Raw genomic sequence first — 26,147 nt, 5'->3', positions numbered from 1 at the left:
CTCGCCCTGTCGCCTAGCTGGAGTGCAGTGGCATGATTTTGGCTCACTGCAAGCTCCGCCTCTTGGGTTCACGCCATTCTCCTGCCTCAGCCTCCCGAGTAGCTGGGACTACAGGTCTCCCAAAGTGCTGGGATTACAGGCGTGAGCCACTGCACCTGGTTGTTTCTGATCTTAGAAAACATTCAGTCTTTCACCATTAAATATAATGTTGGGCCAGGTGTGGTGGCTCATGCCTGTAATCCCAGCACTTTGGGTGGCTGAGGTGGGTGGATCACGAGGTCAGGAGTTTGAGACCAGCCTGGCCAACATTGTGAAACCTCATCTCTACTAAAAATACAAAAATTAGCTGGTCGTGGTTGTGGGTGCCTGTAATCCCAGCTACTTGGGAAGCTGAGGCAGGAGAATCACTTGAACCTGGGAGGCGGAGGTTTCAGTGAGCCAAGATTGTGCCACTGCACTCCAGTCTGGGCAACAGAGTGAGACACTATCTCAGAAAAATAAATAAATAAATAAATAAAATTAAATTAAAGAAATTATATATATATATAAAATGTTGGCTGTGGGTTTTTTGTAGTGTCTCTCCTAGTTTGCTGAGAGCCTTTATCAGGCATAGATACTGGATTTTATCAAATGAGTTTTCTGTGTCTATTGAGATGATTGCATGGTTTTTCTGTTTGTTTGTTAATCTGATAAATTAGAGTAACTGAGTTTTGAGTGTAAAGCTAACCCTGCATTCCTGGGATAAATCCCCTTGGTCATAACGTGTTATCCTTTCACTATATTGTTGGATTAGATTTGCTAAAATTTTGTTTTAAATTTTTGTGTCTTTGTTCATGAAGGATACTGTTTTGTAGTTTTCTTAAAATGTCTTTGTTTTTGGTATCAGGATAATGTTTGTCTCATAGAATGAATTATGAAGTATTCCTCAAGTTTTTTTGAAGAGTTCATGTAGAATTGGTATTATTTTTTCTTAAATATTTGATAGAATTCAGCAGTGAAGCTAACTGAGCTTAGAGTTTTCTTTGTGGGAAGGTTTTTAATTATAGTGTCAATTTGTTTAATAGGTATAAGGCTGTTCAGGTTATCTATTTCTTGAGTGAGCTTAGGTACTTTGCGTCTTTCAAGAAATTTGTCTATTTCACCTGTGTTGTCAAATTTACTGGTATATGTTAAAAAATTGCCTTATTTTAATGTCTGTAAAATCGGTAATAATGTCTCATTACTGATCTTAATAATTTATGTCTTCTTTTCTTTACTGATTGGTCTTATTAGATCTTTGTTAATTTTACAGAACCAGTGTTTGGTTTTATTGATTTTTCTCTGGTTTCTATTTCATTGATTTCCACTTTGATCTGTATTATTTTCTTTCATCTGCTACTTTGGTTATAATTTGCTCTTTTATTTTTTAGTTTGGTAAGGTGAAAACTAAGGTCACCAATATGAGACCTTTCTTCTTTTCTAATACAGAATTTAGTGCTGTAAATTTCCCGTAACTACTGCTTTAGAGGCATGTCCCAAATTCTGGTGTACTGTGTTTTTTTTTTCCCTCTTTTCCAACTGATTTATTAGTAGCACAGATGAATAAAAATACCTAGAGTGAAGACACAATTAATGGCAAATGTTCTCCTATTACTTTTTTTCCTGATACAATCTTCAATAACTTAGTATCCCTTAATAATATGTTCTAATTTGAGAGATTCCTTTTGCCCTGGAAATGCATACTTTTAAAATCTGTTTTAGACCTTAGAACCATCCATTATTGGTTTATCATTATATTGGATGAAATGTGCTTTTTTTTTCACTTAGCTCAAAATATTTTATATTTCCTCTTTGACATCTTTGGTTGACAAGTTATTTAGAAGCAAGTTATTTAGTTTCCAAATATTTGGAGATTTTTTAGACTTTTTTGGTTATTGTTTCTCTAATTTAATTCCATTGTGATCTGAGAGCATACTTTATGTGACTTGAATCCTTTAAAAAATTTTAAGATTTTTTTCTTTCATGTCCTAGGACATGGTCTGTCTTGTTAAATATCCCATGTTCACTTGTATGTGTTCTATTGGATGGAGATTTCTATAAATGTCAATCAGGTCTGTTTTTGTTGTTTTGCCTTTTTTTTTTTTTTTTCAACTTTTAAGTTCCAGGGTACATGTGCAGGATGTGCAGGTTTGTTATACAGGTAAATGTGTGCCATGGTGGTTTTCTGCACAGATAACCCATCACCTAGGTGTTTAGCCCTGCAGCCATTAGCTGTTCTTCCTGATGCTTTCACTCCTCCCACTCCCCTGACAATGTATGTTGTTCCCCCTGATGTGTCTATGTGTTCTCATCGTTGAGCTCTCACTTACAAGTGAGAACATGCACTGTTTGGTTTTCCGTTCTTGCGTGAGTTTGCTGAGGATAACAGCTTCCAACTCTATTCATGTCCCTGCAAAGGACATGATGGCATTCCTTTTCATGGCTGCATAGTATTCCATGGTATATATGTACCACATTTTCTTTATCCAGTCTTTCATTGATGGGCATTTGGGTTGAGTCCATGTCTTTGCTATTGTGAATAGTGCTGCAGTGAACATACATGTGCATTTATCTTTATAATAGAATGGTTTATATTCCTTTGGGTGTATACCCAGTAATGAGATTGCTGGGTCAAATGGTATTTCTGCTTCTAGATCTTTGAGGAATCACCACAGTGTCTTCCACAATGGTGAACTAATTTGCATTCCCACCAACAGTGTAAAAGTGTTCCTTTTTCTCTGCAACCTTGCCAGCATCTGTTGTTTCTTGACTTTTTAGTAATTGCCATTCTGACTGGTATGAGATGGCATCTCATTGTGGTTTTGATTTGCATTTCTCTAATGATCAGTGATGTTGAGCTTTTTTCATGTTTGTTGGTCGCATGAATATCTTCTTTTGAGAAGTATCTGTTCATGCCTTTTGCCCACTTTTTAATGGGGTTGTTTATTTTTTCTTTGTAAATTTGTTTAAGTTCGTTGAGGACTCTGGATATTAGACCTTTGTCGGATGGATAGATTGCAAACATATTCTCCCATTCTGTACCATTCAGGACATAGGCACAGGCAAAAGTTTCATGATGAAAATGCCAAAAGCAAATGCAACAAAAGCAAAAATTGACAAATGGGATATAATGAAAGAGCCTCCTCTGTACAGCAAAAGTAACTATCATCGGAGTGAACAGGCAACCTACAGAATGGGAGAAAATCAGGTCATGTTGGTTGATGGTATTGTTCAAGTCTACATATCTTTATCGATTTTCTGCCTACTTGTTCTATCTTTTTTTTCTTTTCTTTTCTTTCTTTCTTTCTTTTTTTTTTTTTGAAATGGAGTCTTGCTCTGTTGCCCAGGCTGGAGTGCAGTAGCATGATCTCGGCTCACTGCAACCTCCGCCTCCTGGGTTCAGGCAATTCTCCTGCCTCAGCCTCCTGAGTAGCTGGAATTACAGGTGTGTGCCACTATCCCTGGCTAGTTTTTGGATTTTTAGTTGAGACAGGGTTTCACCATGTTGACTGGTCTTGAACTCCTGACCTCAAGTGATCTGCCCTCCTCAACCTCACAAAGTGCTGGAATTACAGGCATGAGCCACTGCACCCGGCCTGCCTACTTGTTCTATCAATTGTTAGAGAGGAGTATTTAAGTTTCCAGTTATAACTGTGGATTTCCCTATTTTTCCTTGTAGTTTCTGGTTCACGTATTTTGAAGCTCTGTTACTAGGTGCATAAAGATTTAGGATGATTATTTCTTAGTGATTAACTGACCCCTTCAACATTATGAAATGAACTACTTTATCCTTCATGGTAATCTATGCTCTGAAATCTACTTTGATAAAAATATAGCTGTCTTTTGACTGTTGTTAGTTTGGAATGTCTTTTTCCATCCCTCTACATTTAATCTATTTGTATTTTTATATTTAAAGTGCATTTCCTATAGGCTCATATAGTTGGGTCCTATATATATATATATATATATATATATATATATGTATATTTTACAGTGTGACAATATCTGTTAATTGCATTATTTAGACCATTTATGTTTGGTGTGATTATTAGTATGATTAATCAAATATGATTGATATGATTATTAATATAAGATAATCTAGGTTAGTCCATTTTCTTGCTATTTGTTTTCTGTTTGTCTCATCTGTTCTTTCTTTTCCTACCTTTTCTGCTTTCTTTTGGATTAATTCAGTATTTTTTATAATTCAATTATATCGTCTTTGTTGGTTATTAGCTATAACTGGTATTTTAGTGGTTGCTTTAGGAGATAAAAAATATGTATCTTTAACTCATCACAGTCTTTTTTTTTTTTTTTTTTTTTTTTTTTTTTTTTTTTTTTTTGAGACAGAGTCTTGCTTTGTAACCCAGGCTGGAGTACAGTGGCGTGATCTTGGCTCACTGCAACCTCTGCCTCCCAGGTTCAAGTGATTCTCCTGCCTCAGCCTCCCAAGTAGCTGGGTTTACAGGTGCCCACCATGACGCCCAGCTAATTTTTGTATTTTTAATAGAGATGGGGTTTTGCCATGTTGGTCAGGCTGGTCTCGAACTCCTGACTTCAGGTGATCCGCCTACCTCGGCTTCCCAAAGTGCTGGTGTTACAGATGTGAGCCACTGCACTGGGCCTACTTTCAAGAGATATTATACCATGTCACATGTAGTATAAGAAGCTTCCAGTAGTGTATTTTCATTTCTCTCTCTCAACCTTAGATTTTAATCCTTGCACTGTGGCTTGGAAATTCAAGGCCATAAGCTGGGGCAATTGTATAACTTCCCTCATTTGTTTCCTATCTCTCAAGAATCATTGTCCTTTGTAGGCTGATGTCCAGTGTCCTGAAAACCATTATTTCATATATGTTGTCTTTTTTGGGAGGGGTGATTTTAATTCAGGAGGAGGGTAAATTCCATCTCTGGCACTTCAGCTTACCCTGAAACAGAAGTGTCAGCTGAATCATCTTTTGCTTGGGCTGTTGTTCTTCATATACCATTATTCTTGGCCCAGCCTAGCTCTGCTGCTATCTGTCTTTCACTTGGTTCCAGATCTGACGAGGTCTCTGCTTACATTTTTCAGAGTTTTCCCATTTTTCTCTCATACATGAAACAAACAAGTTAGGGCATCAAATTTCTGGGTGTAAGAAATATTCTCAAATGGAAGCTGGAGAAATAAAGATACTGTTAAAAATGTTGCAAGTAAATACCTATATAGCAATAAATAGTAATCAAATGTTATTTTGAAAGAATAAATATTGGCTTTCCTATTGGTTGGATAACCCTTCAGCTTGTGTAGGAGTAGCGATAAGCTTAGATCACAACTGCTCTCTCATTTGAGACTCAACAAAATAAGATAGTAATTTTTGATGAAAAAAATGATACAAAATGTTGGCTTTGTGTGGTGACTCATGCCTGCAATTCCAGCCCTGTGGGAGGATCAGGTGAGCCCCAGAGGTTGAGGCTACAGTGAGCTATGGTCAGGCCACTGTACTTCAGCCTGGGTGACAGAATGAAACCCTATCTCTAAAAAAAAGAAAGAAGCCAGGCGTGGTGGCTCACATCTGTAATCCCAGCACTTTGGGAGGGTGAGGCAGGTGGATCACAAGGTCAGGAGTTCAAGATCAGCCTGGCCAACATGGTGAAACCCTGTCTCTACTAAAAATACAAAAATTAGCTGGGCGTGGTGGCGGGCACCTGTAATCCCAGCTACTCAGGAGGCTGAGGCAGATAATTGCTTGAACCCGGGAAGCAGAGGTTGCAGTGAGCTGAGATCACGCCACTGCACTCCAGCCTGGGCAACAGAGTAAGACTCCATCTCAAAAAAAAAGAAAAAAAAAAGAAAGAAAGGAAATGTCAATGATTTTTTTTTTCATGTTTATCTGTGAGATGTTAGTCAGATGTATTGAAATTAAATGTCCATCTGTAATCTCAAAATGAATTACCTTATCTGGGAGAAAAAGTAATATGTACACATAAATAAAAATCTGATGATATTTTATTTTATTATATTGTACTTTTTGATGGAGTCTCACTCTGTTGCCCAGACTGGAGTATAGTGGCGTGATCTTGGCTCAGTGCAACCTCTGCCTCCCAGGTTCAAGTTATTCTCCTGCCTCAGCCTCCCAAGTAGCTGGGTTTACAGGTGCCCACCATGACGCCCAGCTAATTTTTTGTATTTTTAGTAGAGATGGGGTTTCATCATGTTGGACAGGCTGGTCTTGAACTCCTGACCTCATGTGATCTGCCTGCCTCGGCCTTCCAAAGTGCTGGGATTACAGGTGTAAGCCACCGTGCCCAGCCCTGATGATATTTTATATCTTGAGAGTTTATTTATATTTTGATGCTGTAGTTCTCTGTTATTCCTTATCTACCTCTGTGGTATTGGCCCCAGAAGGTAGTGTTTTTCTCCTATAATTTATGTAAACATTTCTGTGTTAAAAATTTACTGAGTACCTTCTATATACAGGCATTGTGCTAGATGAGTTTAGCATACAAGGTCCATGCTTATTTCTCTGATCTACTTGTTTTCCATCATTCCACACTACATCTCCTCTGGAAGTGCACTGCTATATTGGCAATTCCTAGGAAATGTTATTCTTTTTCATCCCATGGTGCTTTCATATATGCTATTTCCTCTATTTATCTTTCTCCTTTGTTGATCTGTTTAAAACTCAATTGATCATTTCTTTAAGACATCTTCCCTGAAAACCACAGGCTAAGTTAGGTGTCTTCTTCTGTGTTCCCATAGCCCCTATCTCTTCACAGCCCTTAGCACACTAAATGCAAAGATCTGTTCCACTGCCTGTTTTCCCATCAGACTACTGGAGCGCAGCATTTTATATGATTTTGTCTCTTAATACTTAGCACAGGGCCTGGCCCAGAGTAGGAATGCAGCACACAAAAATGTGTCCTTGGCTGTTTGATTGTGTGATCTTAGATAAGTTGTTTGGCCTACCCAACATTTCAGAGCACCTAGGTTCTCTTACTACTCTGCAGCCATGCTGCCAGACTTCTCTAACCTGGCTCTACTAACCTTGTAGTTTCTCTATAGGTGGTCTTTAATAGCATGTCCTGTTGGGCCCTGGGAGACCTGGTTTTTGCCTGGTAGCCTAGTGAGCCTATCACGTGAGGCCTAGGCCAGATTATTTTTGCAGCGATGGTTCAGGGTTTGATAATGACATCAGATTAGAAAATGAAGACCTCTACCTCACTGTAGTCCGAGATGAGAAGCTGCTAGTGGGAACCAGAAGGAAGCTACTTAAAGAGACAATTCACAGTTCCAGGTCACACACTGTCTTTAGGAAGGGCCACTTTGGAAGGATTTGACAGCTTCCTTGGAGTGCTGTTATTCAGAGAAGACCAATAAAAAGCTGGGTTTTGTGATGCCTTTTCTGATACTGCCAGTCACTCTTTTCTCTGTGCTCCCACATCACCTTATATATCCCTGTGACCTAGTATTTATCACACTATATTATATTCATTTGTTTCCTTGTATATTCCCCTCTCTAGAAGAGAGCCCTTGAGGATGGAGTTTGTGCATATTCACCTCTGTGCTGGTTAACTCACCCTTTACCTGCTAGAGTAGAAGCCAATAAAAGCTTAGTGAATGAATGAATAAATGAATAGTGATAATAATTATAGATTTTTTTGTACACTTACAGTATGCTAGGAACTTCCCTTTACTACATTTTTATGATGTGAAAACTCTGATTTTCATCATTTTGGCAGTGAAAAAAATGAGGCACAAAATATCAAGTAATTTGCCCGTGGTCTTACATCTAGTAAGTGGCAGATTGCAAATTCAAATCAAGACACCTGGTTTCAAAGTTCACATTCTTCTTCTTCTTCTTTTTTTTTTTTTTTTTTTGAGACGGGATCTTCGCTATCACTCAGGGTGGAGTGGCGCAATCTTGGCTCACTCTAGCCTCAACTCCAGGTGATCCTCCCACCTCAGCCTCCCAAGTAGCTGGGACTACAGGTGTGTGCCATCACACACAGCTAATTTTGTTTATTTTTTGTAGAGATGAGGTCTCACTTTGTTGCCCAGGCTGGTCTTGAACTCCTGGCCTCAAGTGATCCTCCTGCCTTGGCATCCCAAAGTATTAGGATTATAGGTGTGAGCCACCGTGCTTGGCCACAGCTCACATTCTTAACCACTGTGCTATATCTGACTAGCTGACTAAAGGCTAAGTGACCAACTAACTAACAGCTGTGTGAAGGAGGGGCAAAGAAAGTACTGGCAACCTTCCTGCCAGACCTCATTCTCTTGAGATGTGGATTTGAAACCACAAAAGTAGATGAGGGCTTCGTCTGGAGGCACCACAGGTCCATTATGGGAAAGAGATACTGATTCAGAAATCCATTTACATTACTTATTCCTTCCCTGGCAAGAGAAAAGATTGACCAAGGCCAAGTGTTTGCCCTGGCACATCCCTGGATGTATTGCTATAGCTCAAGTGCTAGGGAGTAATATTGTTCCTTCTGCCTGGTATGCCCTTCCCCCAATGTCCACATGGCTCATACCTTTTATTTCATTTTCTGCTCAAATATCACTTCATCAGAGAGGCCTTCCCTAATCTGACCTAATACAATATAGGACTATTTTTAATCCCCTTAACCCCTTATGGCTTAATTGTTCTTCATTATACCTATCACCATCTGACATGTAATTATTTGTTTATAGTGTTTTATTTTGTCTCCCTCCACCAGAATATAAGCACCATGGGATCTGTGACTGTTTTGTGTATTGTTGTATCTTTACCTCCTAGAGTGGTGCCTGGCAAGTAGTAGTTGCTCAATAAATGTTTTTCCCCCTAATGAATATATTATTTTGGAATTTGAGACCACTTGTTTTCAAGGACCTTTGTCATTTGGTGTCAGCAATACCTCATTCTCCTTGACCCTATAGATAACCCTTGGACTCCAGACAAGCTAGAGTCAGTGTTCTCTGAGCATGCTTCACATCTTATAGCTCTTTGTCTTTGTTCGTGATTCTTTCTTCTGGCAGATCTGCATCTCTGTCCATCCAGATTCTGACCAGTCCTTAATATCTACCCCTTTTTGAATGAAGGTACATATGAAGAAAAAATTACTACTGAGTTTGTATTAAATCCTAGGCATCTCAAACACATTAACTCATTTAATTCAACAACTCTGGGAGACAGATATTGCTAAATTGTAAGCTACATGGGAGTAGGGCTCTCTCTCTTGATCACTGCTCTATTCCTAGTGCCTGGTCTCAGAATAGAATGAAATAAATGCTTGTTGAATAGCAAAATTAATATTTTACAGAAGGGGAAATTGAGGTTCATAATGGTTGAGTGATTTATGCAAGCTAGTTCATGGCAGATAGGATAGGCAAAGTCTTCCAGCTTCAAATTCAGTGTTTTTTTTTGTAATATATCCTAAAATAAAAAATCAGTGTTCTAAAATGCCAAGGGTTTGGAAGTCTTTAATAACTTTAGTTTTTGTAGCTACCTCAGAATAAAACAGGAGGTTTTATTGATTTTTACATGAAAATTGTTCTCAAACATAAAAGGTCTGTTCCTTTCTATAAAACATAGTATGGAGACCAGGGTATATCTTTACTACCCAAGATGCTAACTGGACATCAGTTTCTGGGATTCTTTGTGGATATGTGTCATTAGTACTTTTAAATTTTCTTATACCTCCCCCCTTTACCTCCATAAGTAGTCTGTGGGAGTAAGTGATACTTTTAGTGAGAAAACATAATATAAATACTGATGGGATGGACAACAAGTGATCCAGGACCCACAGATTGCCATCATTTGTTCATTCGAAGAAGATACTAGGGGTGGTATTTGTATTGTACTTATTTTTATCTCATTGTTTAATTTTTATGTATGTTTTACAATCTAATGTTAGTAAATGAATCTAATTTATAAACACATGTACATATATTGGCAATGTGTATACAAAGCTTTTTTTACAGGTAGATAATGTCATTAAAAAGATTGGAGATGGCTGGGCGTGGTGGCTCATGCTTGTAATCACAGCATTTTGGGAGGCCAAAGTGGGTAGATCACGAGGTCAGGAGATTGAGACCGTCCTGGCCAACATGGTGAAACCCTGTCTCTACTAAAAATACAAAAATTAGCTGGGCATGGTGGCGCATGCCTGTAATCCCAGCTATTCGGGAGGCTGAGGCAGGAGAATCGCTTGAACCTGGGAGGCGGAGGTTGCAGTGAGCTGAGATTGTACCATTGCACTCCAGCCTGGCGACATAGTGAGACTCCGTCTCAAAAAAAAAGAAAAAAAAGATAGGAGTTAAGTCACCCCGTGTGTCTCTCTTATGAAGGACGGTTTATTGTGTAGAACTCCAGGCATTAGCCTTCTCTGATTCGGTGTAGCATTGTTTGTCATTTTGCCCAGAGATGTAGTCTTTGGTCTGGCTAGGGGCCACATGGACAGGCTCAGGGGATGGGAGACTTACGACATTAGGACATTGACTCTCGCATGTCCTCCTGGGATTTGGACATATGAGTCATTTGGAGTCTGTGTCTGTACTAAGCTCTCCTTGCCAAATTCTGCAGCCTGTCACTGATAGCCACAGCTCTCTGTACTTGCTGTTGCCTTCTTCCTCACTCTGGCCCGGGGATTCTTCCCATTTTCTCTTTTGGAATGAGAAAACAGAACAAGACTTTTAACTTTTAGGTGCTTGAACCTTGGGGACAGGGAGCCCTGATATATCAGCTGGTCTGTTGAATGAGATCTTTATGCTGGAACTCAGGGTTGCTATCTGAGATACAGATGTTACAGAGGATACAGCTCATCCTGGCTCGTTTTGTTCAGAGTATAAGAGACTCCAGGTGGACACCATGCTGCCAAACCCTACCTAGATAGGGCATCTGCCTAGGTAACAGAATGATATATGCAGATAAAAACAACAACAACAACAAACAAACCAAAACCATCTTGAGGTTTGGTCTGACATGCTGAAGCCATTCTCCTTTTCCCCTATAGCTTAGCTATGTAGGAGCTGATTATTCTAGAGTCCATCTTCAGTGGAGTGTATTGGCCCCCTTAGCGACCCTGTGCCTCACTACTGCATTGTTTAGAGCAGTGGTTCTCAGCTGGGGGCAGTTTTTCCCGTCCATGGGATGTTGAACAATATCTGGAGACATTTTTTAATTGTCATGATTGGCAGCATGTTACTGGCATCTATGTTGTTAAACATCCTGCAATGCACAGGACAGCCTCCACAACGAAGAATTATCTCATCTAAAATGTCATTGGTGCAGAGGCTCAGAAACCCTGGTCTAGAGTGACTTCTGCCTGTCACCACTGTGGTGTAGGGTGCTGATAGAGGAGTTTCTGCATGCCAAGATTCTATGCCCAGACTTGTATCAAGGCATCCTCCCAGTAGACAAAAGGCCCTTGATGAACTGCTGGCCTCAGGCCTTCTAGCAATAAAAAAGTAGCCTTCTTTCCACTACACTCCAAGCAGAAAGGCCCCTTTGTGCTGGATGAGGTTGAGTTCCCTTGGCAGCAGTGGCAGGAGTGTGTTGTTCTCTGCACTTTACAGGCTAGCACTTGTCTGTCTGCCTCATATCTGTGTGTCACTCTCTTATGCCTTCATTACCTGACACTCCAGACCATAGTAAATGATAACATCTGCAATGCGTTAGGATATATATTCATTTTCAGGAATAATGCATTCTAGTCCATTTAACTTCCGTCAGCATTTTTTTTTTTTTTTTTTTTTTTTTTGAGTCAGGGTCTTGCTCTGTTACCCAGGCTGGAGTACAGTGTTGCAATCTCGGCTCACTGCAACCTCTGCCTTCCAGGCTTACTTGATCCTCCCACCTCAGCCTCCTGAGTAGCTAGGACTATAGGCATATAATACCACACCTGGCTAATTTTTTGATATTTTTTTTTGTAGAGATGGGTTTTGTCATGTTTCCCAGGTTGGCCTTGAATTCCTGGGCTCAGGCGATCCACCTGTCTCAGCCTCCCTATGTGCTGGGATTATAGTCATGAGCCACCAAGTCCATCCCTCAACAGTTCTTTTTTTTTTTTTTTTTTTTTTGAGACGAAGTTTTGCTCTGTTGCCCAGGCTGGAGTGCAGTGGTGAGATCTCAGTTCACTGCAACCCTCCGCCTCCCAGGTTCAAGTGATCCTTCCACCTCAGCCTCCCGAGTAGCTGGGATTACAGGCATGTGACACCATGCCCAGCTAATTTTTGTATTTTTAGTAGAGACAGGGTTTCACTATGTTGGTCAGGGTGGTCTCAAACTCTCCTGACCTCAAAGTGATTCACCCACCTCGGCCTCCCAAAGTGCTGGGATTACAGGCATGAGCTACCTTTTTTTTTTTGAGACAGCCTCAGTCTGTCGCCCAGGCTGGAGTGCAGTGGTGCGATCTCAGCTCACTGCAACCTCTGCCTCCTGGGTTCAAGTGATTCTCGTGCCTTAGCCTCCCAAGTAGCTGGGATCACAGGCATGTACCACCCCTCAACACTAATTTAACCCCAGCTCTGTCATCCTTCTTTTCTCAATGGTATCTCTTGGAAATTAATTTATCTTTTTCTTCCAACGTATTCTAGTCTGGGAATTAGAAATATAACCAAGCACTGACTAAGCACCCTTCACTTAAGCTTCTAGTATCTTATCTCCTAGAATGCATTCCTGGACACACTGTGTCTCCCTCATTTCCTTCCCCTGCCACCTTTCCCTTCTCACCTCCCATGCCTCTGCAAATAGTCTAATCTTCCCCCAAAGGCACTCAGCTTCAGAGCTTTCCTTCTGAACTCCAGCAGCTTCTTGAGGACATTAAGAGATTGTAGCATTTTTGCCTTCAACTTCATTTTATTCAGGATGTCTCCCTGATTATCTGCTTTGCATCACATGCTGGGCTGAGAGGAATGCCTGATTTTGTTTGTTTTGTTTTGTTTGTTTTTGAGACAGGGTCTCGTTCTGCTGCCCAGGCTGGAGTGCAGTGGTGCAGTTATGGCTCACTGCAACCTTGAACTCCTGGGCTCAAATTATCCTCCCACTTCATCCTCCTAAGTAGCTGGGACTACAGGCATGTGCCATTAAGCCTGGCTAATTTTTTTATTTTTCTTTTGTAGAGTTGGGGTCTTGCTGTGTTGCTTAGGTTCGTCTCAAACTCCTGGCCTCAAGTGATCCTCCTGCCTCAGCCTCCCAAAGTGCTGGGATTATAGGGATGAGCCACCATGTCTGGCCAAATGCCTGTTTTTTGACAAGCATTTCAGAAGTTACTTATCCACATGAGCTGTATATTTTTCTAAGGAGGTTTTGTTGTTGTTGTTTTGAGGCCCACATCAAATCATTTCTGGAACCCCTCATTTAGAGTAGTTCTTATTGATGCCACTGTATATGAAGCTCTTAGTTCAGAAACAGTGGATGAGCAAAAATGAACAGGACATATTCCATGCCTTCAATGTTTTCTGCCTATTAAAGGGAAATTAGGCCAGGTCTGGTGGCTCATTCCTATAATCTTATCACTTAGGGAGGCTGAGGCTGGAGGATTGCCAGAGGCCAGGAGTTCTAGACCAGCCTGGGCAACATTGGGAGACCCCATCTCTACAACAAGTAAAAGAATTTGACCAGGCACAGTAGCTCATGTCTGTAATCCCAGCACTTTGTGAGGCCGAGGTGGGAGGATCACTTGAGGCCAGGAGTCTGAGACCAACCTGGACAACATGGTGAAACCCCATCTGTACTGAAAATACACAAATTAGCTGGGTGTGGCAGCACGTGTCTGTAATCCCAGCTACTCCAGAGGCTGAGGCAGGAGAATTACATGAACCTGGGAGGCGGAGGCTGCAGTGAGCTGAGATCATGCCATTGCACTGAAGCCTAGGTGACATAGCAAGACCCTTTTTCAAACAAAACAAAACAAAACAAAACAAAACAAAAAACAAAACAAAACAAAGACAAAGACAAAAACAAAAAAAGAGCCTGGCATGGTAGTAGTACATGCCTGTAGTCTTAGCTACTCAGGAAGCTGAGGCAGGAGGATCTCTTGAGCCCAGGAGTTCAAGGCTGCAGTGAGCTGTGACCATGCCACTGCACTCAAGCCTCGGTGGCAGAGCAAGACCTGTCTCTTTTTTTTTTTTTTTTTTTTGAGATGGAGTCTCACTCTGTCACCCAGGCTGGAGTGCCATGGCATGATCTCAGCTCACTGCAACCTCTGTCTCCCAGGTTCAAGTGATTCTCCTGCCTCAGCCTCCCAAGTAGCCGGAACTGAAGGTGCGTGCCACCACGCCTAGCTAATTTTTTTGTATTTTTAGTAGAGACAGGGTTTCAGCATGTTGGCCAGGATGGTCTCAATCTCCTGACCTCGTGATCTGCCCACCTCAGCCTCCCAAAGTGTTGGGATTACAGGTGTTGAGCCACCGTGCCTGGCCAAGACCTGTCTCTTCAAAGAAAAAAGATATGGATCTTACGAGAGGACAGTGATGAATCTCACCATATCATTCAACTTCAAAACTTTTTTGGCTTCTTGCTGCTTACAGCAGTGTTTTTCAAACTTGGAGAATGTACAAATTCCTTTTAAGGTAAATAATTCATCTTGGACATGCAGTGCTGACTTAAATTATTTTTATTATAATGTTATTTAAGTATATACAAACATAAAACAAAGTTTAAGTCACTGTATAAAATTTGTATATAAGTGTAAACAAAAACAGATTTATACTTTAAGTAAAAATAAACCTCAGATCCAATAAAATGATGCTTTTTTGCTGAAAATCAGTTGCTTCCAGGCTCTTTTTAAGTTCAGCATGTCTGTATTGCTGGGTACCATGTGATGACTCATTCCTCCCACCATTTTTCTTTATTTAAGCTACTATGAAACTTTGATTCATGATCTCATTTGACCTTCACTGGGCTGGAACGTATTTCTTGTGTATTGTGTATTAAGTCTACTTCTATTCCTTCATAATTGACTTTTAACAAAGTATAGAGATAAATTTGCTTTCTGTATGTTTAAACACAATACAGATATAAAAATTATTATTATTATTATTATTATTTTTTTGAGACAGAGTCTCGCTCTGTCGCCCAGGCTGGAGTGCAGTGGCATGATGTCAGCTCACTGCAACCTCCACCTCCCGAGTTCAAGCAATTCTCCTACCTTAGCCTCCTGAGTAGCTGAGATTATAGGCGCCCGCCATCACACCCAGTTAATTTTTGTACTTTTAGTAGAGATGGGGTTTCACCATGTTGGCCAGGCTGGTCTTGAACTCCTGACCTCAGGTGATCCACCCGCCTCGGCCTCCCAAAGTGCTGGGATTACAGGCATGAGCCACTGCCCCTGGCCTAAAAATTATTTTAAAAGGGTACTTTTTGTGGCTGTTCATTAAAAACATCACATTATAATACTGAGGAATCACTAGCTCTAGTGCTCCACGTATGGTGATGATGCAATTTGCCATGTTGCAAATGACCATTCAGTTGTTTCAGTTAGAGTTGGTTCCTGTTATGAGAGAAAATCCTTTCAATCTGATATAAGCAAAAGGGAGAATGTACTTGTTGCACAAAACTGAAATATCTATGAATAGGGCTTTCTACAGGCATTATCTGACTCAGGGCTTAAATTATATCAGCTGGATTTTTTTTTTTTTTTTTTGAGACAGGGTCTCACTCTGTTGCCCAAGCTGGAGTGCAATGGCATGATTGCAGCTTATTGCAACCTCGACCTCCCAGGCTCAAGCCGACCTCCCAGGCTCAAGCCATCCTCCCACCTCAGCCTCCTGAGTAGCTGGGACCACAGGCTCACATCACCACACCTGGCTAATTTTTTATTTTTATTTTTTTGTAGATATGTGGTCTCCCTGTGTTGCCCTGACTGATCTCAAACCCTTGAATTCAAGTGATCCTCCTGCCTCAGTCTCCCAAAGTCCTGGGATTATAGGCGTGAGTCACTGTGCCTGGCCTGTCATCTGGATCTTGACTCAGCTTTTCCTCTGTATGAAGGCTTCCAGCAGCATCAGGGAGGTTGTACACAACCCCCCTGCCCAAACACACACACACACACATACATGCTTAGAATGTGAATGATGGAGCCAGACTGCCTGAGACCAAATCTTGGCTTTCCCAGTTCCTAGCTGGGTAACTTTGGGAAAGTTATATAACCTTTCTGTGCTTTAGTTTCTTCATCCTTAAAATGGGGATAAAATGGGATATCTACTTCATATGAAAATGATGAAGATTAGTGAGTTAATATATGTGAGGTACTTAGAACAATACTCTCATAGAGTAAGCGCTATGTAAGAGATGGCTTCTATTACTATTATTATTATTGTTGTTGTTATTAACATTATAGTTCAGGATCATTTTATCCCAGACACCAGTATAGTGGAAAAGCAAGCATATCCCCTATGGGCCAAACAAAAATTTTAGAATTCAGTTTCTTCAGCCTTGACTTGGGTTATGTACTCATCCCTGAACTAAGCACTATGGGCAGAAAAATGGAATGTATTGATTGGTTTAACTTGGGTTACATACTCTACCTTTAGAGACTGATTTAGCTTTACCTGAAGCATATTAGCTGAGAGCAAGGGAGGAGTGGTTCTGTTAATACAAATTCAGAATACTATTGCCACCAAAAAGGGAAGTGGATGCTTGGTGGCAAAAGTGACCCATGTTCATTATAGTGCTATCAGATAGATCGTAATAGGTGATCCTGTTATACTACATTAGTCTTTCTGGGGATGCACCCATTGGGACAGTTCTTGTCTGAATTAAACTAAAAGACAGTTTATATCTTTTAATGGGTAATATTTGTCTTTTTGAATTCCAATTATGAATGTATATTTTGTGTAAAAACATCAGTTTGACCTCTGGGTTCTTTTGTATTAAAATATTTAAATTTGAGATATATTATTGTTATGAAGTACATTATGTCCTAAAATTCCAGGAAAATACAGTTGAGCCTTAACAACACAGGGGTTAGGGGTGCTGACTGTCCCTTTTCCCCCATATAGTCAGAAATCCACTTACAACTTTTGACTCCCTCAAAATTGAACTATTAATAGCCTACTGTTGACCAGAAGACTTACCAATAACATAAAGAGGCTATTAACACGTATTTTATATGTTATATGTATTATATACTGTATTCTTACAATAAAGTAAGAGAAGAGGAAATATATTTACTGTTTATTAAGTAGAAGTGGATCATCATAAAGGTTTTCATCCTCATCTTCACATTGAGTGGGCTGAGGAGGAGGAGGAAGAAGAGAGGTTAGACTTGCTGTCTCAGGGGTGGCAGAGGCAGAAAAGATAGAGAAGGTAGGAAGGGAGGTGGGAGAAGCAGGCACACTCAATATACCTTTTATTGAAAAAAAAATCTATGTATAAAATTCATGTATAAATGGACCCAGGCAGTTAAAACCTGCATTGTTTAAAGGTGAACTCTGTCATTGTAACTATTTTGCATCAACACACTTATAAACACAAATGCAACATGAGCACTGAAGTTGAAAGCCTGTATTCTTACATATCTAGATGATACAGAATATACTTTTGCTTTTTACTTTTAGCTTATTTCCAAAATATAAATATAGAATCAAAACACTTTAACAGTAAATTGTCTTTTTTTTTTTTGAGATGGACTCTTGCTCTGTCACTCAGGCTGGAGTGCAGTGACGCAATCTCGGCTCACTGCAACCTCTGCTTCCTGAGTTCAAGCTATTTTCCTGCCTCAGTCTCCCGAGTAGCTGGGACTACAGGCATGCACCACCACACCTGGCTAATTTCTGTGTTTTTAATAGAGACGAGGTTTCACCATGTTGGCCAGGATGGTCTTGAACTCTTGAGCTCAGATGATCCACCTGCCTTGGCCTCCCAAAGTGCTGGGATTACAGTCATGAACCACCGCCTGGCTGTAAATTATCTTTTTTTATTTGTTTTGCAACAGTCTCACTCCATCACTCAGGCTAGAGTGCAGTGGCATGATCATGGCTCACTGCAGGCTCAATCTCCCAGGCTCAAGTGATCTCCCACCTCAGCCTCCTGAGTAGCTGGGACTCTAGGTGTGCACCACCACACCTGGCTAATTGTCCCTGTTTGCAGATGACATGATTGTATAAACCCCATCATCTCCGCCCAAAATCTCCTTAAACTGATAAGCAACTGCAGCAAAGTCTCAGGATACAAAATCAATGTGCAAAAATCACAAGCATTCCTATACACCAAGAACAGACAAACAGAGAGCCAAATCATGAGTGAACTCCCATTCACAATTGCTTCAAAGAGAATAAAATACCTAGGAATCCAACTTACAAGGGATGTGAAGGACCTCTTCAAGGAGAACTACAAACCACTGCTCAATGAAATAAAAGAGGACACAAACAAATGGAAGAACATTCCATGCTCATGGATAGGAAGAATCAATATCGTGAAAATGGCCATATTGCCCAAGGTAATTTATAGATTCAATGCCATCCCCATCAAGCTACTAATGAATTTCTTCACAGAATTGGAAAAAACTACTTTAAAGTTCATATGGAACCAAAAAAGAGCCTAAGCCAAAAGAACAAAGCTGGAGGCATCACGCTACCTGACTTCAACCTATACTACAAGGCTACAGTAACCAAAACAGCATTGTACTGGTACCAAAACAGAGATATAGACCAATGGAACAGAACAGAGCCCTCAGAAATAATACCACACATCTATAACCATCTGATCTTTGACAAACCTGACAAAAACAAGAAATGGGGAAAGGATTCCCTATTTAATAAATGGTGCTGGGAAAACTGGCTAGCCATATGTAGAAAGCTGAAACTGGATCCCTTCCTTACATCTTATACAAAAATTAATTCAAGATGGATTAAAGACTTAAATGTTAGACCTAAAACCATGAAAACCCTAGAAGAAAACCTAGGCAATACCATTCAGGACATAGGCATGGACAAGGACTTCATGTCTAAAACACCAAAAGCAATGGCAACAAAAGCCAAAATTGAAAAATGGGATCTAATTAAACTAAAGAGCTTCTGCTCAGCAAAAGAAACTACCATCAGAGTGAACAGGCAACCTACAGAATGGGAGAAAAGTTTTACAATCTACTTATCTGACAAAGGGCTAATATCCAGAATCTACAAAGAACTCAAAGTTACAAGAAAAAACCCCATCAAAAAGTGGGCGAAGGATATGAACAGATACTTCTCAAAAGAAGACATTTATGCAGCCAACAGACACATGAAAAAATGCTCATCTTCACTGGCCATCAGAGAAATGCAAATCAAAACCACAATGAGATACCATCTCACACCAGTTATAATGGCGATCATTAAAAAGTCAGGAAACAACAGGTGCTGGAGAGGATGTGCAGAAATAGGAACACTTTTACACTGTTGGTGGGACTGTAAACTAGTTCAACCATTGTGGGAGACAGTGTGGAGATTCCTCAAGGATCTAGAACTAGAAATACCATTTGACCCAGCCATCCAATTACTGGGTATATACCCAAAGGATTATAAATTATGCTGCTATAAAGACATATGCACACATGTGTTTATTGCGGCACTATTCACAATACAAAGACTTGGAACCAACCCAAATGTCCATCAATGATAGACTGGATTAAGAAAATGTGGCACATATACACCATGGAATACTATGCAGCCGTAAAAAAGGATGAATTCATGTCTTTTGTAGGGACATGGATGAAGCTGGAAACCATCATTCTCAGCAAACTCTTGCAAGGACAAAAAACCAAACACTGCATGTTCTCACTCATAGGTGGGAATTGAACAATGAGAACACTTGGACACAGGAAGGGGAACATCACACACTGGGGCCTGTTGTGGGGTTAGGGGAAGGGGGAGGGATAGCATTAGGAGATATACCTAATGTAAATGACAAGTTAATGGGTGCAGCACACCAACATGGCGCATGTATACATATGTAACAAACCTGCACGTTGTGCACATGTACCCTGGAACTTAAAGTATAATAAAATAAAAAAAAGAAAGAAAAAAAAAACAGGTGACCAAATAGAAAAAAAAATTTTAATAGAGACAGGGTCTCACTGTATTGCCCAGGCTGGTCTTGAATTCTGGTCTTGAATTCTGGAGTTCAAGCAATCACCCGCCTTAGCCTCTCAAAGTGCTGGGATTGCAGGTGTGAGCTACCGTGCCCGGCCTATGTTAAATTATCTTGACCAGTGCTGTCTAATAGAACTTTCTACAATGATGGAAATGTTCTATAGTTTATGCTGTCCAATATAGTAGCCACTAGCCACATCTAGCTATTGGGCCCTTGAAGTGTGGCTAGTGCCACTGAGGAACTGAATTCTTAATTCATTTAATTTTAATAAATTTAAATTTAAATAGCCACTGTGGCTACTGGCTACTACTGCTTGGACAGTGCAGCTCTGAATAACATCAAATAAGAGAATGGCTATAAAGTGCCCAGTGTGCTCTATACTAAGCACGCAGTAGATGTGACAGGAGGAGAGGTCTATAGATTCTGTCCTGAAAAGGGTTGGGCCTCACCTAACTGGCCAGAGCAACCTGAGTTAGGCTTATCCCAGGACAATAATAGTAGCTATTTTAGCATGGTAGTTAAGACTCTGTGACATGGCTTCAACTTTCTTCTGCCACTACCTGCCATATATTCTATATTCTAGACCAGGGGTCCCCAACCCCTGGACCATGGACCTGTATCAGTCTGTGGCCCGTTAGGGACTGGGCTGCACAGCAGGAGATGAGTGGTAGGTGAGGGAGTATTACTGCCTGAACTCCACCTTTTGTCAGATCAGCAGTGGCATTAGATCCTCATAGGAGCGTGAACCCTATTGTGAACTGCACATGTGAGGGATCTAGGTTACGTGCTTCTTATGAGAATCTAACTGATGCCTGATGATCTAGGTGGAACAGTTTCATCCTGAAACCATCTCCCTGCCCAGGTCCGTGGAAAAATCATCTTCCATGAAACCAGTCCCTCATGCCAAAAAGGTTGGGGACTGCTGTTTCACACACATCAAATTTCACATCTTTTCTTTTGCACCTGTCTTCATTCTGTATTGAGTGCCTTCCTCTCCCCCACACCCATGAAATGTTTCAGATAAGCTTCTACTAATCCTTTATGTTGCAATACATCATCTTCTCTGAGGCTGTCCCTGAAGCCCTAGGCAGTTATTTCCTTTCTTCTCTGTGCTCTATGTATTTTTCTTTATCAGAATCTGTGCTTCACTCATGCTGTTTAGCTTTTGATCTCTTCCACTGGATTGGGAACTAACTTCCTCCAGGCTTGGCACTAAGTAGTCCCCTTATGAATGCTCAGTTGAATAGCTGGACAGATGGATGGATGGATAATTGATTCTCAACCCTGGTCACAACAGTTTAAAAATATTCCAAAATCAAATTTATTGAGTTATAATTTACATAAAAGAAGATACACCTATTTTAAATGTACAGTTTGACGCATTTTGACAGATGTTATCATTTGTGTAACCACCACCACATTCAAGATATAGAATATATCCATCACCTTATAACGTTGCATTTGTGATTTTTCCCAGTCAGTCCCCAGCTCCCTTCCTGGCTCCAGCTAACCATTGATCTGCTTTCTATCAGTATAGATTTGTCTTTTCTAAGATTTCATATAAATAGACTCACAGTGTATACTCCTTTCATACTTAGTATTTTATGGGACAGAGAGATATTAAACACACAAATGTGGTAAATATTAAGGTCAGTATGACAATAAATGCAAGCAGTGCTTGGCATTCTAGAGTCATGGCTTTGCTTTTCTCTTTTCACAGTATACAATTGGACCGTGGATGAGGTGGTACAGTGGCTGATCACATATGTGGAGCTGCCTCAGTATGAGGAGACCTTCCGGAAGCTGCAGCTCAGTGGCCATGCCATGCCAAGGTCAGGAGGGGACTGGGTTTTTCTCTGTTGAGGGTACAGGGAATGGGCTGGAGTGGGCCTGCCTTCAGATTGTTCTGGCCAGTTAAGTGAGGTTCTGCCTTTTTCAGGGCAGCGTCTATAGATCTTGCCTCTTCTCACATCTGTTGTGCACTTGCTATAAAGTATGATGGGCACTTTGTATCCACTCTCTTCTTTAATATTCCTGTCAATCCTGGGAATGGTACTAATAGCTGCCATTTACTGAGTGCTTAGTACATGCCAGGCATTCTACTCAACACTGTATACAGTATCTCATTTAATTCTTACGTCAGTCCTGTAGGGTGGGTATTATTGTATATAGATGATGAAACTGGTGAAGTAACTTCTCCAAGGTCACAAACATGACTAGTTAGAGGCAAAACTGAGATTTGAATCTTGGTATGCATCAAACCCTGTTGGTGTTTCTTTCTTTTTTCTTTTTTTCCTGTGCCCTGAGCAGCTGCCTCTTTTATCACCCGGGAGCCTCAGGGCTCTTTTAACCTCCCCTGGGTTATCCATATACAGCTTATTTATAATAAAAATGGTACAGAGGAGAGGCTGATTGCCATTGGCCCCAGCCTCATCTCTGGGATGACTCCAACAGCTGTTGTTTCATAACTGTTTGCCTGCTTTACATGCTCAATATGCTAGGGCTTGGGCTGGGAGTGGGAAGGGGATGGAGTACTGCTTGGACTTCTTGTTATGTCAAACTAGTGCCATATGTCATTCAGTGATTATCCATTTACTTATTCATCCAACAAATATTTACTGGGTACCTGCTCTGTGCCAAGCACTTGTGCTGGGTGCTGGGGATAAAGATGACAACAAGCTGTCCTTGCCCTCAAAGGGCTTACTATCTGGTAAGTGCTGATTATGTATAATCTGTCATCTTATTATGTAGGTGCATCTGGTTTTGAGCTTCAGCAAAGGGGAAAGGGGAAGGTGAAGCTGTTGGAATGCCCACACTTTGCAGTCTCCAGCCACAGAGCTACTGAGCACTGCTGTCCAGGCCTAGCTGAGCTGGCTGTTCCCTCCTCTGCTGCCTGCAGCCTCTTCACAGCTTCTCCCTACTCTGGAGAGAGTAATAATCTTAATGTTTGTACCTCCCTTTATAGAGTGCTTTCCTACATATTATTTCAGTTGATTCTCACAACTCTGGGAGGAAGAGTATCCCAACCTTTGGGTGAGCAAACTGAATCTCAAATATTTTATAATTTATCCAAGCTGGTAAGTGGCAGAGGCTGGGATTTGAACCCAGGTCTGTCTTGTTCTAAATGCCCTGCTTTTTTTCACTGCATCTTCCTCTTGTGCCATGTGGTTAAAGATAGGCTTCCTTTCAATATTCAGTTTAGTTCTATTTTACAAAACTTCACTAAGCACCTACCATGTGCCATGCTCTCTGGTGGGCCCAGAGGACAAAGAGATGCATTAGACCTGACCTCTGACTTTTGAGGAACTCCATGTTTAATGGAAAAGTAGATGATTGACCACTAAGATTCAGGATTTAGGTTTCTTTCTTGCTACCCATAGAAATAGCAATATTGCCTTGTGGATCCCTGGACCATTTTCCTCATGGGGGATATCTTTGGCTTGGATTAAAACTGTAAAGCATAGGATAAGAAGTCAGTTCTCAGGTCATCGGTTCACTTAGTTTTTTTGTGGCTAGAATTACAGCCAAGACCAGGTCCAGCCAGGCTGGGCACAGGTGTAGGGGATGCCAAGCTGTGGCACCTTAGTGACAGCAGGAAGCATGGAGCCTTCAGTGCTTGGGGTGAAGTGAGGGTGGTTCTAGGCCCATCACTAGCTCACATGGTATAATGAGAATAATCTATCAGATTTGAGTTCATTCTCTGGCTTTGCCACTTACTTGTGTGTGACTTTGGGCAAGTTACTCAACTCTAAGTCTCCGTTTTCTTATCTAGAAAGTGGCACTAGGCCGGGTGCAGTGGCTCATGCCTGTAATCCCAGCACTTTGGGAGGCCGAGTTGGGTGGATCACGAGGTCTGGAGATCGAGACCATCCTGGCTAACATGGTGAAACCCTGTCTCTACTAAAAATACAAAAAATTAGCCGGGCGTGGTGGCAGGTGCCTGTAGTCCCAGCTGCTCAGGAGGCTGAGGCAGGAGAATGGCGTGAACCCGGGAGGTGGAGCTTGCAGTGAGCTGAGATCGCGCCACTGCACTCCAGCCTAGGCGACAGAGCGAGACTCCAGCTCAAAAAAAATAAAAAAAATAAAAAGAAAGTGACACTAATAATGGAACTGAGTTCTTAAGGTTGTTGTAAGGACTGAATGAGGTATCGTATGTAAGGTATCAGTTCAGTACCAGACACACAGTAGTTCAGTAGTTGCTTAGTCAATGTTAGCTCCTTTCTCATTTCTTTCATTGCTTACAAGTAGATAGCATTCCGGTTCATAGGTTTCTTTGAGAAATAGACTGTAGAAAAGATGACAAAGTTTATTCTCATTAGTCAGACGAACTGCAGCACAAGTGTTTTAAAGAGGAACCCCAAGAACTCCCAGGCTTGTAGGAAGCATCTGATTTTACGTAAGTTTACACAGTAGGAAACTGAGGTCCTGGGGGAGGAACAAAGCAACTTATGATCAGACAAGTGAGTCACTACTAGAGCTGAAATGAGAAGCCAGGTCTCCTGACCACTCCCACTCCCCATCACAGTGCCTCACTGCATCTCTTATTGGTGGGCTTGATTGCTTTCCAAGGCTAGAGAAGGAAGTAGCTGTTCCTGCATGCTCAGACAGGAGTATAAATAACACTGTGATGTCAGAAGCTTCTTTTCTAGCTGGGGAAATAAAGCTATGCATCAGAAAAGAGCACCAACTTTATAGAGTAGTATAGAATTAAGTGCTTACTTGTGGGACCTAGACCAGTGGTTTTCAACCTTTCATATCTTTTACCCCCCTCCTCTTATATCCACTGTGTTCCAGCAGAAGAGAAACAAAGTTCCATTTTTCCTAGGTCATTTTCTTGTTTACAGGCTTTCTATTATTAAAGTTATCACTGACAGTATGGGTGGAGGTCATAAAAAATTACAGTAATTTTATTGGAGGTAACTTGTATTGCAGTGACTCAAATACAAGCTAACAGGACTAATTCCATTTTTGTCATCAGTGGTTAATTAAAATTTTTTTTTCCTTTTCTATATTTCATTTCAATAGCACATCAGCAGGTTTATATATAATGACAGCGAGTTTAGATTAGGATAATTCATAAGTCCCAGAATCACTGGGTCATATGACATGACAGTTTGACCTGGGCTGCACAGGAAATGCATTTATAAATGGTAGGAGGTGGGGACAATATGTAGAGGATAAACCCTGGAAGGAGAAGCACAACAGAAAATTTAGTTGGCTGTGGGAATGGTCACAGACACGTAATCCTTAGAGGATAGGGTGCTTAGAAGTTGGTGGATATGGGGAGAGGGCTGAACAAATTCTTGGTAAATGTTATGTGTCCCTCGATACACCCTGTTGAGACCCAACTGGTACAGACTCTGTGTTCTAGAGTGCAGAGGGGAGCAATCACCAAGATCTAGAAGTGTTCCTGGAGGAGGCAGGTAATCCTACCAGGGTCCTTCCTGGCTTTACTGGCAGCGAACTGATCTGCTACTCTTTGCCTCAACAGGCTAGCTGTCACCAACACCACCATGACAGGGACCGTGCTGAAGATGACAGACCGGAGTCATCGGCAGAAGCTGCAGCTGAAGGCCCTGGATACAGTGCTCTTTGGGCCTCCTCTCTGTGAGTCTTGTGTTGAGAAGGGCTACTGCTGTGCCATGGAAACCAAAGCTGTTGTAGTGGATAGGCTAAGGCTAAGGCTCTGGGTCTCCTAGGCACACCTGCAAGATAGCACCTATACTATTTCTGCTGGTATTAAGTTATGAAAGAGTCTTACATTTTAGTCCAGACATGTAGCAACATGCATTCATTAAATACTTTAAGGAAATATCTGCATTGTGCCATTGCTGTGCTGGACCCTGTAGGAAGACCTGGAATGAATCATGTTCTGCCCTGAAGGGATAACATGAGTGTTCTATAGAGGTACACAGTGCTTCTGAGGCCCAGAGGAGGGCTAGTGAAGGTATCCTATAGACAAGGTGACATGTTACCTCTGCCTTTAAGGGTGGATAGAGCTTTATTCTATGGAGGTGGCAAAATAGGACATTCTAAGCAGAGTAAACAACCTGAGCAAGAGTACAAAAGCTAAAATATGAAAAGTATGCTCAGGGATAGA

General features: G+C 41.1%; 1 protein-coding gene across 8 annotated transcripts in view; it reads left to right on the top strand.

The window, feature by feature from the left end:
• Positions 1-26,147, top strand: part of STIM1 (stromal interaction molecule 1) — a 224,630-nt gene that overhangs the window by 164,171 nt on the left and 34,312 nt on the right. For 7 of the 8 annotated variants that reach the window (XM_055282764.2, XM_055282767.2, XM_055282760.2 and 4 more), the window contains 2 exons: positions 21,768-21,879; positions 25,539-25,654. The exons of the other annotated variant lie outside the window; for it this stretch is intronic. In XM_055282764.2, coding sequence (XP_055138739.1) covers positions 21,768-21,879; positions 25,539-25,654 — 228 coding nt within the window. The remainder of the gene's footprint in view (positions 1-21,767; positions 21,880-25,538; positions 25,655-26,147) is intronic. 8 annotated transcript variants of the gene reach the window in all.

Source organism: Symphalangus syndactylus, chromosome 6, assembly GCF_028878055.3.
Source record: "Symphalangus syndactylus isolate Jambi chromosome 6, NHGRI_mSymSyn1-v2.1_pri, whole genome shotgun sequence".
Classification (NCBI taxonomy): domain Eukaryota; kingdom Metazoa; phylum Chordata; class Mammalia; order Primates; family Hylobatidae; genus Symphalangus; species Symphalangus syndactylus.
The sequence above is the reverse complement of the archived record's forward strand: the minus strand, read 5'-3'. Positions and strand labels throughout refer to the sequence as shown.